At 40.5% G+C, this 19,002-nt stretch overlaps 1 protein-coding gene across 10 annotated transcripts in view; it reads right to left on the reverse strand.

The window, feature by feature from the left end:
- The window catches only part of ATE1 (arginyltransferase 1), a 169,402-nt gene extending 157,186 nt beyond the window's left edge, over positions 1-12,216 (reverse strand). For 4 of the 10 annotated variants that reach the window (XM_035030412.1, XM_035030430.1, XM_035030424.1 and 1 more), the window contains exons 1-5: positions 11,613-11,944; positions 9,100-9,163; positions 6,461-6,523; positions 2,267-2,370; positions 264-518 (exon numbers count right to left, since the gene is read on the reverse strand). In XM_035030412.1, the coding sequence (XP_034886303.1) occupies positions 264-518; positions 2,267-2,370; positions 6,461-6,523; positions 9,100-9,163; positions 11,613-11,886 (760 nt within the window). In that variant the 5' untranslated portion in view covers positions 11,887-11,944. Of the gene's footprint in view, positions 1-263; positions 519-2,266; positions 2,371-6,460; positions 6,524-9,099; positions 9,164-10,994; positions 11,560-11,612; positions 11,945-12,131 lie in introns of those variants that run through there. The other 6 variants (XM_035030405.1, XM_035030446.1, XM_035030453.1 and 3 more) reach the window with 4 other exon arrangements.
- Positions 12,217-19,002: the final 6,786 nt, after the last annotated feature.

A 19,002-nucleotide genomic window follows, 5' to 3' on the forward strand; every position in this document is an offset into this window, starting at 1 on the left:
GAAATGGAACTCTTTTAAAATATCTGTATTTGGGGATAATAAAACTAATTTAATTTCTGGATTTTTAAACATAGCAGTTTTTAAAGATATGATTTGTCCATTCTAAATCCAGGTAATAATAAATTATACAAAATATGGATCTATTTTGCAGATTTCACGTAAGTCATGTTTTTAGCTGATGGGAGAACCCAGGGGCTACAAAATCCCAAACACAAAGAAAATCACTAAGATTTTAAAATGGCCACAGAGCAAACTTGCCTTACCTGGCTTAGGAACCATGTGCATTTTAATTGGATGGGATGGCTCACCAGAGCCCAACTTCTCCTCTATATGTTGTGACTGAATTAATTCCTTAGATTCTTCTTTCTTTGGGCTTTTTCCTTTCTTCTTTTCTTCACTCTCAAAGCTCTCTTTGAGGTCATCACTGAGTGTTTTAAGGTCACACTGTATATCCAATTTATTTATTAACGCAAAGTCACCCGCAACAGTCTCCTCCATGGAGGGCTCCATGGGCTCATCTACAAATCAGAAGTCAAAGTCCATCAGCTAGGCCATCTGACACAGTTAAGACACACATAGGAAAAAAAACAATGCCCCCTTTTTCCCATGTGGAAGAGACTACTGTGTATGCATAAAATCCATTCTCCTGGCTTCCAAAGTAACAGAGCCGTAGTTAAGACTGTGGCACCCAAGCAAAGGTATGCACCCCCGGTCCCTCTGCAAGTTGTGACCAAGCTCCCACCAGTGGAACATAACCAAACTGATAAGCCTAATTTGGCCTCGCTTGTTTTCAAAGGAATTTTGTGACCCTGAACTTTGACCCTTTACCCTACCCACTGGCTGGATTAGTGAAAACCAGAGTGACTGGAAATCACACGTTGAAAGGAGTCCCAGAATGGATGGGGTGGGGGGCTGGGGAACAGAGCTGCAGGCTAACGTGGAACACCCACGCTGGACTGTTATATGAGGAAAGAAAGACTCTATCATTGTTTAGTCATTGCAGTTTGGTGTCTTTGTTATAGCTGTCTACCCTTCCACTCTACATCACCCTTATGAATTCAGTTGCAGAAATAATTTAGAAGCCTAAAACAAGTCAAATAGAGAACCAAATGTAAAAGCCATGTGTAAAGACAGGTAACCATCAATTTATAAATGGAAGGCACCTTAAAGCTTATCTGAATGTTAATTTTTGAAACTCAGAACATGATTCCCAGCCACTGAAAAAAATTTTTGACTAACAAAATTTACTTAGTTTTTCGGATTATGTACAGACAGTACTAATCAGAGCTGCACCAAAATTCTGGTATTTCCAATGCCCAATTGCCCCTGAACCTCTACACCCCTGAGCCTTCCCGCCTCTTTGTTGCCCATAGCTCTGCCAAGTCTGCTCCAGGTTGTCCTGAATCTTGGTCTGTTAAGGAGAGTGCATGAAGGTGAAGAACTTACCTGTCCTGCTGGTCACTGTATCACTAGTGCTTAAAACAGGGACTGGTACATTGTGGGCAATGAAAACACACTTGGGGAATATATTAACAAGTTAAAACTGGGATGGAAGGCTTCCAGGATTAGGTATTTTCTATGGCAGAAGTGAGAAAGAGCTCTAAGGATAGGTAGCATTCCCAATTATTAGGCTCATGTATTAGGCACTGCCTATGTGAAAACTTTTAAAAGGAAAAGAAAAGACACTGAAAAAACTGAAAAAGCAAAGTATCTGTAACCAAAGTTCATTAAATATTTCTAATTATCTTGTAGGAAATTGACTCTCAATTCAAAATTTATCACACAAATAAGAAAATTCCGGGCAATAAGATTTACTGAAGGGCTTCCTCAAACACAGAAAACCTGAGCTTTACTCATCATTCAAAGTGATTATGCAATATTGTGTAAGGTGCACCTAAGCATCTGTTTCTCAAATGTAATACCACTTCCCATTTACTTCACAAGGTACTATTAGGATCAAGTAAGATAAGAGTTGTCAAAGTACTATGAAAACTAAAGTTCCAATAAACCCCAAGACATCACAATATCTTTAAAACTGTCCTCCATCTTCTTCCGAGGCTAGACTTTCCCTGACAGGCATTCCCCTTATCCTTGACTTTTGGGCCAGTGGTAATAGTAACAGCAACACTAACAGCAATCCCCACCATCAGAAGAACAGTACTACCTGACTGCAGTATGGACCCATTCCCCTACTTAATAACCGAAAATGACAACCTTGGAAATCTACATCGATGTAAAGAGTTTTTACACCCCCAACTCATCTTACCCTCACAATTTCCTTTGGAAATTTCTCCTTTAGCCAGAAATTTCAACATTTTTTTCAAAACCTTCTTGTGAGATTTTGATGGCTGAAACTGTAAAGGTCGGCACCTAGGAAAGCAAAATAAATATGTAGAAAGTGAACTCAAACTAGAAGAAATAAAATGAGTTCTGAGCAGTGTCTAGTACAGAAAGGCAAAACCCATGCCCGGGATTTTTGGGTAAAGATAGGGCTTGATGTAGCCTCTAGTCCCACCCCAAATCTCACTAAAACTACATTAAGGAATTAGAAAAAAAGAAAAAGGCATAAATCACTGGAAAAAAAAAAGAGAAGAGGAGAAATGCTGGAAGCTGGGCAGAACATGCACAAGTGGTAACTGACTTAGCAGACCAAAGAATTTTAAATCCTAAACCAACAGTGGGAAAAGCCAGAATGATAACCAATTTTCTTTACATTAACCCTACAAATTTTAGGGATTGGTTGATACCTGATACCTCAGGAGATAAGAGTGAAGGTGATTCTAAAAATAGAAAGATCTCTTGAAAGTCTGTTTTGGAAGCAGTTAGATGTCTGATGCCTCCACCACTCCACATAGGACTCCCTACACAACCCAGGAGAAAGCTGCATATTTAGGAAAGAGTAAAAAATAGGGCCTCCTACATGAGGATGTAGGCACAGTGGAAAGCAATGAAAATGTACTAGAAACAGGAAGCTTAAATGAAAGTCTACATACTGAATGTGGAAACCTCCAACCCATTTCCCAACCCAGCCACAAACATGGGCACTTTCTCTCCAGAATGTGACCAGACTACCCCCCTGGAAAGTCAGAATCACCAGACACTCAAGGAGAACCTCTACACAGACACTGGAGAGCCTAAAAATACAAATATCCTAAGAAGTACACGCTCTTATTTCTCTTTAGCTATTACAGCCACACAATAATGGGAGGTTACAAAAAAAAGAGAGAGAGAGTCCAAAACCAAAACTCTCTCAGAAGTAAAAATATAATAGAAGAAATAAACAATTAAACAGAAGACTCAGAAAATTAAGTTGAGGAAATTTCCCAAAAGATATTGCAAAAGGGATGGAAAACAAGAGAAAAAAAAATTAGAGGATCACTCTAAAAGTTCAACATCTGAATGAAGACATTATAAAAGAACAGAAGAAAAAAATGGGGGGAAGAAGATCAACAAAATAATAAAAAAAATTTCTGTGAAGTGAAGGATATGATGGGAGGAGGCCCCAGGTAAGAAGAGCCCCTTAAGTCTGTATGCAATGGATGCAGAAAGACACCACCAGACGTGAAATATCAGAACACTGGGGACAAAAAACCTTTCAAAAGGAAAGAACATTTTGGACAAAGGAACAAGAATCAGAAGCAAAGCCTTCAAAATTCTAAAGCAAAATTATTTCCAATCTACACTTCTATAGCCCAGCCAAACTAGATATCTGAGTGGTGAATTAAAACATTTTCAAACAGGGGCACCTGAGTGGCTCAGCTGGATGAGCGTCTGACTGACTCTTGGTTTGGGCTCAGGTCATGATCTCAGGGTCATGATCTCAGGGTCGTGGAAATGGAGCCCCAAGTCAGGCTCTATGCTGAGCATGGAGCCTGCCTGGGATTCTCTCTCTCCCTCTCCCTCTGCCCCCATCCCCCCTCGCACACTATCTCTTTCTCTCTTAAAAAAAATTTTTTTTCAAACATACGAAGTCTAAAAAAAGTACTTCGAAAAATAAACTTTTTCTCAAGAAAGCTATTAGAAGATGAGCTACACTAAAATGAGGAAATAATCTGAGAGGTCAGAGGAGACAGAAAACATGAGACCCAAAGAGAATCCCCAAGATGGCAGTAAAAAGAGATCCCAGGGTGACAGTGATGCATCAGTTGGAAAGACAACCTGTCCAGATCACAGTAGGTCAGAAGACAACACAGAGATATTCATCAAGAGGACACAAGTAATAGAGCACCTGAAGCATCTAAAAATACCAAGAGGAAATTTACACAACTGTGGGAGGATTTCTAAAATTGACTGGTGATGGGTACATAGAAGACTATGCAAACAAAAAAGACAATTATCAACTCCATGGAAAGCAAAAACTTGTGAAGGAAAGAAAATGTAATCAATAGTACACTGCATGGCTCGACCACATAGCATATTTATAGGTCATGATACAGTGACTACACCATCCAATATTACGATACTTCTGAGCTGGGAAGTTGGCAATGAGGACAAAAAGGAGCTTGAATGTGACAGGGCAACAGTGATGAAATAAAGTTAAATCCTTATCTTTCAAAGAGAGAAATTCAGAGATAATGAGAAAAAATAAAGTTGAATCCTTACCTTTTAAAGAGAGAAACCCAGAGATATGAGAAAAACCCAAAGATAATGAGATAAGGTTTCTGTAATTATATAAGCATGTCACTTAAAGGTAGAAAGAAGAACAAAAAAAAAAAAATCAGTTAAAAAATTTGAGAGTGACTGCACTGGGAAAAAGAAATAGGGAGGTTCAGGGGACTGCAATTTTGCAAAGTAAGCTTTATGGAATTGTTTGATTTTTAAATTACTAGCATATATAATTCTATATAAAAATAAAAACTAAAAAACAAAAAAAATCATAGCCAAGGAAGCTCATCCTCATTTATACTCACATACTGGGCAGCCCCTGACATCTAACAAGAAGCTACGTTGTAGGTTATAATCGCCTTGACTTCACATTAGGTCTCATTATAACTACTGTAGTAAACAAAGTAAAAAAACCCAGAACAGTAAATATGCAAAATGACTCTGTAATATCAATACATGTAATGAAGTTGTGTAAAGAATAACAATTCAGGAAATGTTTGATTTCATGCAAAAAAAAAAAAAATTAACATTTTATAATTATTTTGTTTTGCAATGTTAATCGAATCCCTTTTCATAAAAGCAATATACCTGGAACAGAGCTTTGCATTGAGAGGCACCCAATAAATTATAGAGGCTTGGTCTTCTTCTTTAACCCACTGAAATTGACCTTTTTTTTTTTTTTAAACCTTTTCTGATTAGAATTCTCAGGGTTCTAGCAAATCAGCTCCAGACTTATTTAAACAGAATCTGGGCCATAATCCAATAACAAACTGTTACTTGAAGGAAAAGGACTTCTGCCTTTGAGGATGTCACTGCTTCATAACCACTGAAACTGCAAGAGGACAGGATAGCTGTCTTAGTAAGATGATTTCAGTAAACCAGACACCCATCTTTTCTCTTTATTGCTCCAGTCCTATGACGTTAGATAAAAGAAAAGGATTCTTAACCAGGAATCAGTGGAACTGTGAGAGCCTGTTGGGAGCCCAAGATCATCCTAAAATTAGTATGCAAATGTTACATATTTTTGCCTATATGCCCCCTCCCTTTTGTTTGGCTGCAGAAAGGGTCTGTAACTTTTCATCAGATTGTCAAAAGTCTTCAATCCCAAAACAAATTAAGAGCAACTAAGAGAAAGAGGTGTGAGGACCAGCCAAAACATGATGGATACAACTGTGTTTGCTTTTTTATCTAGAGAATATATTCATATTGAAACTGTAGACAAATGCTTAATAATGGCAACATACTTTCCCTAGATTCTACCAGAAGAGGAAGGCAAGGAGGACAAGGGAGAAGAGGAGGATCTTTATAATCTGAGAAGGGAAAATCCTTCCATGTTATATTGGGGTTTGCTGGTTAAGCAAACACTTTGTAGGAAAATAGACTTTTTAGTTTAAGTTTTCCAACGAAGAAAACTGGACTCTAAATATATGTGGCAGATTAAATGTCAGCCCTCCCCCTCCTCTTTCTACAGATCCTATAGTGCTGTTTCAATGTGAGTACTGTGTCCAGCAATACACTAGAATGTGGAAATCCCCAAGCTAAATTCTATAAAACATTTGATATCTAAAAGTAATTTGAGTATTTTCTAATATTCTCACAATATGTCATGATATCATTGACTAGACTGCTAAACAGTATACTTTTTCATATCCTATTTACACCCAAACCATTAAATAGTATTATTAAAAGCTACTGATGACGTATAAATGTAGCATCAGTTTGTAGAAAAGATATTTCAATTGTTCTTCTTTATAAAGAGTCTAGCTAGAATGAGAATTAACATGTAAAAAAAAGCAAGATGTCACTGAAGAATTATACATACTCTTCAAATTTATATATACACCCTCTTTCTTACCTTATCGTGTACTGAGGACAACATGTTTGATTCATGACAGGCTTATACACATATTTCCCGCTTCTAAAATTAAAAAGTAGTTTTGTTAATGTCTTACACATTTCTCACATGTACTAAAGTAGACTAGTACAGGAGTACAAAATTAGAGTAAAAATCTAACCAATAACATAAAAACATTTAGTTACTCTTCATAACCTAAATAATCTTGCAACATAGACATACCAAGGACAGAGTCCAGCCTTTTCTTTCCTAAACCCTGATATGTGTACTCCAAACCTCTTCACCTCAATCACCCCCTCAGCAGCACCTGCAGTCCTTCCATGCCTCAGCCCACCACCAATCCTCAATACCATAAAGGCAATCAGAGGAAATCGCTCAGGATGAGGTGACGCTGATGGGAGCCACAGCCTACGATATCCACAGGTGAGGGCTCCACGTGTAGTAGCACAAGGTAGCCCAAAATTAACCTGATGCTTCCAGTGCTTTCTGGATCTGTTAGTGGCAGAGCCATGACATTATGGATTGAATCGTGTCCCCTCAAAATTCGTATTTTGAAGCCCTAACCCCCAGTACCTCAGAATGGAACTGTATTTAGAAACAAGGCCTTTAAAGAGGTGACCAAGTTAAAATGGCAGTAAGATGAGCCTTAACGCAATCTGAATGCTATGCATATAAGAAAAGGAAACTGGGGGCACCTGGGTGGCTCAGTCGGTTAAGCATCTGCCTTCAGCTCAGGTCATGATCCTGGAGTCCTGGGATTGAGCCCCATATCGGGCTCCCTCCTGGGTGGGGAGTCTGCTTGTCCCTCTCCCTCTGCCTCTCCCTACCCCCCCTTGTAGTCTCTCAAATAAATAAATAAAATCTTTAAAAAAAAAAAAAAAAGAAGAAAAGGAAACTGGAAATACAAAGAGACACTAGGCACTAGGGATATATATACAAAGAGAAAGGACCACGTGAGGCCACAGCAAGAAGACAACAGCAATGTACAAGCCAAGGAAGGGCCTTCAGAAAAAAATAAAACTGCAGACACCAGGATTTTGGAAATTTCAGCCTCCAGTACTGCAAGAATATAGAGTCCTGTTGTTTAAGATACCCAGCCGGTGGTATTTTGTTATGGCTGCCCAAGTAAACGTACATGAGCTCAGTTCCTGAGTCAGAAACCTGGGAGTCATCTCAGATTCCTCCCTCTAAAGCACCTCTATATCCAATCAGCAAGCTTTCTACTTCTAAAATGTACCCCTTACGTCTGTTCCCTCCCATCTATCTTCTAACCTATAGCCACTGATGATGACAGCATTGTCATGAGATGATCAAGTCACAACCGGACCCTGCAGGGATCTCTGGAACGAGTCTTCCTGCCTTTGCAATCACCCCCTCAAATACCTCTCTGCCATCTGAATGATCATTTCCAAAACACAAATTCCATCACAATTCTGACATAAAGCTTTCAATGGCTCCCCTCCACCTTTTAAAAAAGAAGTTCATCATGGCATACAAAATCCTTCAACATCCGACCTAGATCTACCTTTTGGGTCTCATTATTAAGTTTAAGAAAAGGTGTGAAGTTTTATTTGCTGTGCTCAATCCCATGTCTTTTGGGGAGTATTGGCACAGAACATTTAGCACTGTTTATATTTACATAAGGAACTTTATACATTCTAAAATCTTCTATAAAAAGGTAATTACCAAAAAAACTTAGCCATCAAAGGCAAAGTGTGGACCTTAATGGAATCCTGACTCAAATAAACCAACTATAAAAAAAAAAAGGACATTTCTGAGACAAGCAAAAAATCTAATCAAACTAAGTAACAGATGACATCAAAGAACTATTGTGTAAAAGATGATAATGGTATCGTAGATACATTAAAAAGGAAAAAATAATCCTTTCTTAGAAACATATATTTATTACAGGTCTACTAAGAGGATACCTGAAATTGCTTTAAATTATTTTGTGGGGGAGGAGGGAACATCTTAGTTTGTTCAAGCTGATGTAACAATATGTCACAGACTGAGTGGCTTATAAACAACACAAATGTATTCCTCATAGTTCTGGAGGTTGGGAAGTCTAACACATTAAACATTAAAAAAGTCTAACACCAAGGTGCTGACATATTCTATGTCTGGTAAAGATAAGCTTCCTGGTTCATATTTTTGTTGTAACCTCACATGGCAGAAAGGGCAAGGGAGCCCTCGGGGGTCTCTTTTACAAGGGCACCAATCCCATTTGTGAGGACTCCACCCTCTGACCTAATCACCTCCCAAAGGCCCACCTCCAAATACCATAAAATTGGGGAAGGGAGTGACAATGATACACGCACATTCACTCCATTGCAGGGAGCAAGGAGAACTGATGCAACAAGATTGGCAAAATGTTAACAAGTGTTAACATGTACCTAGCCTGAGGATAGGTACATGAGGTTCATGATACCATACTCTCTACATTTATGTGTATTTGAAGTTCTCCTAATAAACATCTTTAAAAGGAGAGAGAAAAGAATCACTACACAAAGAAATACAATAAAAAAACCTCTTAAACCTCTTTCCAAAAACAGGAAAACATTTTAAAGGCAAACAATATTTTGCAATTATAAGAAGAACCTCAGTAACAAGAGAAGTGTCTTTGTATTAAAGAGCTTTACCTTCGCCATCCTCGATCTATAAGATCCTGATAATCCTGTACTGTCATTGAATGTGCCCACATGCCTGAAAAAATAAGTGCCACGTGCCATGTTAATTATAGCAGGTCGAATTTTTTTTTTAATTCAAAGCATTCTTTAAATGTGAATATTGACGCAAAAAAAAAAATCTAGCTCACACTGGACAAATGAAAGTTTGCACATACTTCATACTTGTTTGACATAACAAACAACACAGATGGAAAAGATATTTATCTTCATTTTAAAAATCAAACACATCTAAGTGATTATATTTAATTCAGGATTAGCCAATAGTCTCTATGGCATCATATATTTAAGGTCCTTACAGTGATCAGATTATATCACACTTTTAAGCCATAATAATATCCCCTATAATTTAATAAGCAAGTCTCTTCAAAAGAACTGAAAAGCAAATGTTTCCTGATGCATATAAATTTTCCTGATTTTTATGTTTTTAGCATAGTCTTGGATATTGAAAATAGAACAAAAGTATACAGCAATATTCCTTTTAAGTATAAAAACTGAAAGTAATTGAAATGCCCAGGAACAGAAAAGTGATTACAGGGACTACGATATTATCCATATGATGCAATAATTATGCAATTATTATTGAAAAAAATGAAGACTACGAGAAAACATTAAAAGGTATTATTTGAATTAATGTTAAAAGAAATTTTTTCTCTTGTAAACAGCAAACTGCATCAGAGGTATATAGACAGAGGTAGGCTTAATAGTACAAGAGGTATTCAGAAACAGAAATGTCCAGAAGCCTGGCAGGCACTCATTAACACTGAGTTATTTTATTAGCCTCAAATTCATCATCTATAAAATAGGAGTAATAAAACCTACCTAATAGGTGGGGTGCCCTATGGTAAAGATGATCAGAATTAAAATATATATAATGGAAATTTACAGTTCTCTCTTTAGGTGAAAAGGGTAAAAGCAGGTTTCTTCCACAGGACTTTAAACAAAGGACATCTATATTAATCAATTTCCTCTTACTAAAATTACTGGGGAGGGGCGCCTGGGTGGCTCAGTCATTAAGCGTCTGCCTTCGGCTGGGGTCATGATCCCAGGTTCCTGGGATCGTGCCCCACATCGGGCTCCCTGCTCCGCGGGAAGCCTGCTTCTCCCTCTCCCACTGGCCCTGCTTGTGTTCCCTCTCTCGCTATATCTCTCTGTCAGAAAAATAAATAAAATCTTTAAAAAAAATAAATAAAAATAAAAATACTGGGGAAATAATAATTAAGGATCTATGAAAATAGTCACTTTAGACACCTTTAATAAAAAGTGCTTATAACACACATACTGTAGTCACAATACTAAAATTCTGAAAAAGGGAGGTATCTCTAATACCCTAAGGCATCCACTGTCACCAGTTGGTGTGTCTTTCCTGGGTTTTTATCCTCCCAGAACTGTGATCATGTCACATGCGTCATTTGCATCCTGTTTTTCTCCGTTCAACCCTACACTTAAACATTCTTCTGTTAGCTCATCTTCATAACCATCACTCCTAATGACTGCATTATATTACATTCTGCTCCCTCTTACCTGCAAGCATCTAATAAACGATTTCAATTAATAAGTAAATGGACATACCATAATCGTCCAAATCATTCCCCTGCTGTAGGGCATTTATATTTTTCTTAAATGGAAATTACGTAAATTTGTATCTTCACGGTTATCCCATTTTCCACAATGCTGGACTGACTACTCCTTGAAAAAGATTTTGTATCTGCCAATGCACGACACAGCGGGAAATAAACATAATGTTTTGTTTACAAAAAACAAGTCTTCCGAAATAAACCTGAACCACGACAAGCTGGCTTTGTCGTCGTTCTGGAAGTGGGTGGAGAAATGACAAGGCATATAAGCACCTGGTAAAATTTTCATACACATTGTACAAACAGGCTCCCTCGCCAGCAGCGCCTGTGGTCGGTCGGTCACCAGTGTCTTGTAAGCTCTTCCAGACATTTTATCCAGATGCCCATGCCCACATATGCACACACACGTCTTTCTACACAAATAGCCCACCCGACACGCCGCATTCTACAATCAAAATCGGGGACGATCCCACATCAGCAGCATCCGCCGGCCCCAGCGGAACTGACCGCACTCCAGTGCTCCCTGGCACGGCATGCTGTCACATATTTAACCGTCTCCTACTGACCGAAGACGGACACCTGTTTCCACACTTTGGGCCACGGCGAGACAATCACTATCTCGCACGTCCGAGCACCTGCGTGAAGGATAAGCACCTAGATGCTTCCCTGATGAATCAGAGCTGAGGTCCATTTTTAGTTGACAGCCACAGCCCAAACCGCGAGTCGCGTTCCGCACACCCGCCTCGGGAAAGGACCTGGCCGGGGGCTCCAGCCGCCGCGCGTCGCTCGAGCCGGTCGGCCCGGGCCAGGGCGCCGCGACCCCCGAGGACGCCCGCCGGCCGCGGAGCCCCCGAGGCCGCGACGCCCTCCCCCGCCCGCCGGCCCGCTCACCATTGGAGCGACTGCCCGACTCATTCTTGCAATAGCCGCAGCGGTAGGAGTCCTCGCCCTCGAAATACTCCACGATGCTGGGCGAAAGAGCGGCCCAGGAAGCCATGGCCCCTACCCTCCAAACGCGACGCGACCCAGCCCAGCCCCGCCGCCGTCGCCGCCACCCCACAATGCTCCGCGCCGCCTGGGAGTCCCCGAGGCGCGCGCGAAGCTGCTCGGGCGCCCGCAGGCCGGGTTCGCCAGGAGTCCCGCACGCTGACGCCGCCCGCGCCATCTTGACCGAGGGCAGCCTTCCGCTATTTCCGTTCCTTCTCCGACCAGGACGGCCATCTTCGGTGAGGGTGAGGAGGAGAGGGGAGCGTGAAGGGAAATAGTCTGGGGGGAAGCGTCTGGGAGAGGGGAGTGAGAGTCTGGGGACTCGGGCCTGTGAGCTCCCAGGCGAGGGGCTGGCGGCGCGGCGGGCGGTGCGGGGGTCGGACGCCAGGCGGCCGCGCCAGCCCCGTCCGTGGGGACACTCACCGCAGGACACCTTGCCCTCCTCGGAGTCGCAGTAGCCGCAGCGGTAGCCAGCCTTGAGCCCCTTGTATTCCACCACCGAGGCCATGGCTGCCTCCAGGGTCCGCCGGGGCCAACCACGCCTCTCGGCGCCCTGGGGCCAACCTTGGCGGAGCGCGGGGGCCCGCGGCGGGGAGGGGAGGAGGACGAAGCCTGGGGGGAGCGTCTCAGCGCCGCGCCCCGCGCCCCTGGCACCTCCTCGGGGTCTCGGTCTCTGCTGGTGCAGAGGCCTGCAAGAGAACGTAGCGAGGTGTAGTCGTGCCCCCGGGCCCCGAGTTAGGGCCAGCCCTTGGCGTGGTTAGGGCCAGCCCCTGGCGTAATCCCTTGCCGAGCATTCCTGCAACTGCTCATTGTCAGCGCCGTTTTACAGATGAGGAAACTGAGGCACGGAGGTTGTGACTCAGTCGTTTCCTGCAGGTTTCAGTATAAAAGTTACTCTCTCGGGCCGTCCCTGACAGCCATCTGGGTAGCCAGCTCAGGTGTCTTCCAAACCAGCACGTCCGCTCTTCATTGCCATATGCAGGTGTTCTGTGAATGGCGGGCGTAGGTGACTTGAACACTTGATGTTTTTATTTTTTATTTATTTTATTTTTTAAAGATTTTATTTATTTATTTGACAGAGAGAGACACAGCGAGAGAGGGAACACAAGCAGGGGGAGTGGGAGAGGGAGAAGCAGGCTCCCCGCAGAGCAGGGAGCCCGATGCGGGACTCGATCCCGGGACCCTGGGATCATGACCTGAGCTGAAGGCATTCGCTTAACCGACTGAGCCACCCAGGCAGGCGCCCAGCACTTGATGTTTTTAAAGCAAACAGCTTTCAGAGCCAGTAGCCGCCTTGTGCCATTATAAGCCTATTGCCACCACATCTTATAACTTTGAAAGAGGAGATGAAAATCTTGATTTTTAGTGTACAATTTTTTTAATGTTATTTTTAAAGTTGTTTGTTTTTTTTTTTTTTTTTAACTGTACAGGCCAAGCAAAAGATTTATGTAGCTGAATTCAGCCTGTGGACTTCCAATTTGCAACCGCTATTTTAAAGAGGATTTTTTTAGGGAGTAACAGTCTGGAGCAAAGCATAAAAATGAGTACCGCCGACAAGGTAATATTCCTTAATCGTTAGGTGCATAGGTAATTTAAGATGGTCTTTATTTTTCCTTGTCAGCAATAAAGCTGATTCTCTTTTTGCAGTGTTTTAAAAAGTGAAATCATGAAACTTGGAGAAACAGGTAAACTTTGGAGGTCAGTTTTAACATTCTTGACCCCAAGGTCCACTATGTTGGATACATGCCTGCTTGGTATGTTGGATACATACCAAGATACCAAGGTGTCTTGGTAGCCCCGTGACCTGTTATATTATGAAGCATCACTTGTGCCTCACACAATGGGAAAAGACCTAAGGGATAGCTATGTAGCATGTAGGAGGTTCTCAGGGCCCCTCTAGGTTTCTCCAGTGCCTCCTCAAACTTGAAGGTTCCTTGCTACATATCAGTACCCATTAAGACAGACTTCATTCATTTTGTCCATTATGGCAGATTTGAATATTCCTGGTCCTTTCCCAGAGGCTCTCATTTTGGAGGAAAGTAAAACCCTGTGGAATGAAACGAAGACAGCAGATGCCATGCTCAGACGGAAAGGAGGAGGCCAGGAGGCTTTTTGCTTTTATTATAGTCCTGTACCGATTCACTTCTGTCCCTTTGTCCCAACCTTAGCCCAAGCCTTAGACCAACCTCTGCCAGGGAATGCCAACCTAGAGCTATTATGTCAATGTCCTAGGCATATGTATCCTTAGAGCAACTTCACAACAAAGGAAATGAAGACCAGAGAGGCTAAATAACCTACACAAGATCACACAACTAGTAAGAGACATAAGAGAGTATGCGTGGAGGGCAGGGAGAGACCAAAGGTAGAGGCAGGTCACTCCAGGTTGGTAGGTGGCAGTTGTTTGTTTTTAAGATTTATTTATTTTACAGACAGAGAAAGAGAGTGTGTGAGCATACATGCGAGAGGGGTAGGGTTAGAGGGAGAGAATATCCAAGCAGATTCCCACTGAGCGTGGAGCGCGACGTGGGGCTCCATTTCACAAGCCATAAAATCAGGACCTGAGCTGAAACCAAGAGTCCGATGCTTAACCTACTGAGCCACCCAGGTGCCCCCATTAGTGGAAGTCTTAATAAGCAAAGGGAACTTACATATGAGGCTTGTCTTGGGCAGCAGCAAGATGAGTGGATCCCCACACAGCCATACTAGCCAAGGCTATTGAACACCTGAATCTTAAAAGTTTGTATAGAGGGGCTCCTGGGTGGCTCAGTTGGTTGAGTGTCTGCTTTCAGCTCGGGTCATGATCCCAGGGTCCTGGGATCAAGCACCTGCATCGGGCTCCCTGCTCAGCGGGGAGCTTGCTTCTCCCTCTCCTTCCCGCTCCTGCTCTCTCTCTCTCGCTGTCTCTGTCTCTCTCTCTCAAATAAATAAAATCTTAAAAAAAAAAAGTTTGTATAGAGAGAGGCCTTAACTGGGTCCAGTCAAGTGTACTGTGCAGGTGTTCTCACCATCACATCATTATCTCAAGGCAATATCCTTGCAGCAACCTCTGGGAGTGCAAGAGGCAAGTGGGACCCACATTCCAAGGACAGGGGAGGAGGCGAGGAGCCTCTGATCACCTGGGTCCAGCTCATGGGTCAGCTGGTGGTCTCACATCTTTTCAATGACCTTCCACAACAGAGGGAGAAAGGTGATAAAAATAAAATTGTGGGAAAGAGATCAACAAAGACTACAGGGCAGTGGTTCCTAGATGTCTTTATTTTGCTGAAATTTAGAGACAATAAGTTTTCATCTTCCAGGCCTAAATGAGAAAAATAAAGCAGAGCTTCAGTTTCCCCCTTTTTGTGGACAGACATGGGAAGAGGACATTATTAGAATGTTCTTTTATTCATGAAATTGCCAGCAATAGATAGTTGTCTTTACTCTTAATTTTCTTACTTAATGAAATGAAATGCTGGCAACACTAGCATGTGTGGGCCCATTAACATTTCTTATAGTACTGAGTGTGATATCAAGTCTGCAAAGCTGAGTGAAACTCAGTACAAGGCCCTGATGATGTGAAGGAATCTGCATGGGATAGGCCCAATTCATGTCCCTTAAAGGGAATGATGTGAAACACATTTCATTTTTTCTTCTGAAAAAAGTGTTTGAGTTGGGGCCTAAGTTAAGTCAGGAAAAAAAAGAGTAAAATACAGATAACCTGAGGCAGAGAAGAGGGGCATTCTAGGAAGGAGGTGCGGCATGAGCAGAGAGACAGGGAGTTGGATAGGACCACGAGGGGTCTCAGGTGCTGGTGATGGTTAGAAGATGCTTTCCTTGTGGGCCATTCACTGCCAAGAGGCCTCAGATTTGACTTTTCCCTCCCAACATGTAGATATGTGCTCTCCAAATTGGTAGTGTAAAAATTAATAAGAGAAACCTCATTTAGAATGAAAATGAGAGAGCTCTCATGCCCTTATCATTAATTGCAGACCCAAAGTAAGAAACATCTTGCAGGGTGGATACTATTTTACTACCCAGCAGGAGGAAGAAAGTTCTTTCTCTTGCCCTGGCAACAACCCAGCCAATGAAAAGCCACTCTACTTCAAAACTCCAAAGGACTTTTTGTTTACTACCACCCTCCTAAATTCCTCCTTTCCTCTATAAAACGGGGTTCCTCTCCTTTGTTTTCTGGACTAGCCTGTGGTTTTGCTGTGGCTTGCTTATCCCAGATTAAAGTTCTCTGCTATCCTCAAATAAACCCATTTTTGCTAGGAAAATAACTGACAGTTTTATTTTTAAGTTTAACAGTAGCTACTAGCCATTCATGGCTATTGAGTACCTAAAATATGCCTAGTGAAGCAGGGGAACTGAGCTTTTTATTTTAATTTATTTAAATTTATTTGAATTTTTAAATTATAGTGGTGTAAAACATGAGGCAGGATAAATGCCAAAAATGTAAGCATAATGATATTCAAAATGTATAAAATCAAAGACAAGCAAATCTCTTGAAAAAGCCAGGGGAAAGAAAACCCTTACTGATAGAAGGGCAAGAATAAGAATTACATTGGACTTTTCTTTGGAAAGCATGCAAGCAAGAAGAGAGGGAAGTGAAATACTTAAAGTGTTGGGGAAAAAAAAAACAACAACCTACAATTCTGTATCCAGCAAAATTATCCTGCAAAAGTGAAAGAGAAGTATAGCCATACCTCAGAGATATTGGGGTTCAGTAGCAGACCACTGCAGTAAAGCAAATATTGTGATAAAGCAAATCAAATGGATTTTTTTGGTTTCCCAGTGCACATAAAAGTAAATGTGCGATGGCATTATGTCTTTAAAAAAGTGCATACTTTAATTTAAAATGCTTTATTACTAAAAAATGCTAACCACCATCTGAACTCTCAGCCAGTCATCATCACTGATCGCGGATCACCGTAACAAATATAATAACAAATTTAAAACACCAGAAGAATTACCAAAATGTGACACAGAGACACGAAGTGAGCAAATACTGTTGGAAAAATATTGCCAGTAAACTTGCTCAATGCACGGTTGTCACAAACCTTCAATTTAAAAATACACAGTATCTGCAAAGTGCAGTAAGGTGAAGCTCAATAAAACAAGGTGTTCCTATAAAGACTTTCTCAGACAAACAAAACTGGAGGGAATTTGTCACCAGTAGACCTAATTTGCAAGAAATGTTAAAGAAATTCTTCAGGAAGAAGGAAAATGATATAGGTCAGAAACTAATTTACATAAAGAAAGGAAAAGCATTATTAGAGAAGGAACAAATGGAGATAAAATCAGATTTTTCATTTTTGAAAATTTAATTGCTCTAACAGATAACAGAGGGTCAAAATAGTAATAGCAACTTGCATACAGTAATTTTATGTTTATGGGTAAGTGAATAACAGCAGTGTTATAATGGATGGGAGGGAGGAACTGGGAATACTCTTTTAAGGTACTTGCACTGCCTATGAAGTGACGTAATGTTATTTGAAAGAGAACTTGGATTAGTTGTGAATGTATAGTGTAAACTCAAGGACAACCATTTAGAAAAGAAAAAAAAATTGCTCTGCTTAGAGAAGAGAAAAAAGAATTATGAAATGCACAGTTAAAACCAGAAAAAGAGTGGAAGACAAAAAAAAAAAACAAGAAAAGAAAGAAAGAACAAGAGCAATGACTAGAAAACAATAACAAATATAGTAGATATTAATCCAGTTACATCAATAATCATTTTAAATGTCAATGGTTTAAATATACCAATTAAAAAACAGACTGTCAGACTGGATAAAAAAAATAAGACCCAACTATTTATCTACCAAAAACAAAATCCACCTTAAACATAAAAACAAAGATAGATTAAAAGTAAAAGGATGAAGAAAGATAGACTGCTGTTAACACTAGTCAAACAAAAGCTGGAGTAGCTATATTAAATTCAAAGTAAATTTCAGGGCAAGGAAAGTTAGGGATAAAGAGGGACATTACATGATGGTAAGTGGTCAATTCTCCAAGAAAACAATTTTTAATGTATATGCACCTAGTTACAGAGTGGCAAAATATGTGAGGTGAAAACTGAGACTTGCAAGGAGAAATAGATGAATCCACTATGATATTTAGAGACTTCTGTACCCGTATATCGGTAACTGACAGATCCAACAGGCAGAAAATTTGATTGAACTCAACACCACCATCAATCAACTGGATCTAACTGACATCTATAGAATCCTTAATCCAGTAGCAACAGAATACACACTCTTCTCAAGCTCACATGGAACATTTACCAAAATAGACCACCTTCTGTGCCATAAAAAAACAAGTTTAAAAGAACAGAAACCATACAAATTATGCTTTCAGATCACAATGGAATTAAACTAGATATCAACAACAGAAAGGTAGTTGGAGAATTTCAAAATATTCAGATTAAATAACAACTTCTAAACAACGCTTGGACCAAAGAAGTTCAGAAATATTTTGAACTAAATGAAAATACAATTGACCTTGAACATGCTGGGGTTAGGGGTGCCAGCACCCCCACACACAGTCAAAAATCCACATATAAATCTTGACTCCCCCAAAACAACTACTAATACCCTACTGTTGACTGGAAGCCTTACCAATAACGTAGTCTTAATACATATTTTTGTGTTATATGTATTATATACTGTATTCTTACAGTCATCTAGAGAAAGATGTTATTAAGAAAGTTACAAGGAAAAGAAAATACATTTACAGTACATATTTCTCAAAATCCACAAATAAGTGGACCTCTGCATAAGTGTTGTTCAAGGGTCAACTGTACAACTTACTCACTTTGTGAGATGCGGCAAAAGCAGTGCTTAGAGGGTATTTATAGCATTGAATACGTATATTAGAAAAAAGATCTTAATAATCTAAGCTTCTACCTCAGGAAACTAGAAAAAGAAGAGCAAACTAAATCCAAAATAAGCAGAAAAACAACAAAAAATTAAAGCAAAAATAAATGAAACTGAATACAAGAAATCAATTCTTTGAAATGATCAGTAAGATTGATAAACCTCCAGTGAGGCAAATTAAAACAAAATGAGAAGACAAATTGCCACTATTAGAAATGAAAGAAGGACCATCATTACTGATCCCATGGACATTAAAAGTATAACAGGAATATTATGAGCAACTCTATGTCCACACATATGATAACCTACAGGAAATGGATTAATTCTTTGAAAGATACAATCTACCAAAACTCACACAAGAAGAAAAACATAACCTGATTAGGCCTATATCTAAAGAAATGGAATTAATAATGAATAACCTTTGAAAACAGAAAGCTCTGGGG

Source organism: Mirounga leonina, unplaced genomic scaffold (assembly GCF_011800145.1).
Source record: "Mirounga leonina isolate KUSES-001 unplaced genomic scaffold, KU_Mleo_1.0 Mir_114, whole genome shotgun sequence".
NCBI lineage: Eukaryota > Metazoa > Chordata > Mammalia > Carnivora > Phocidae > Mirounga > Mirounga leonina.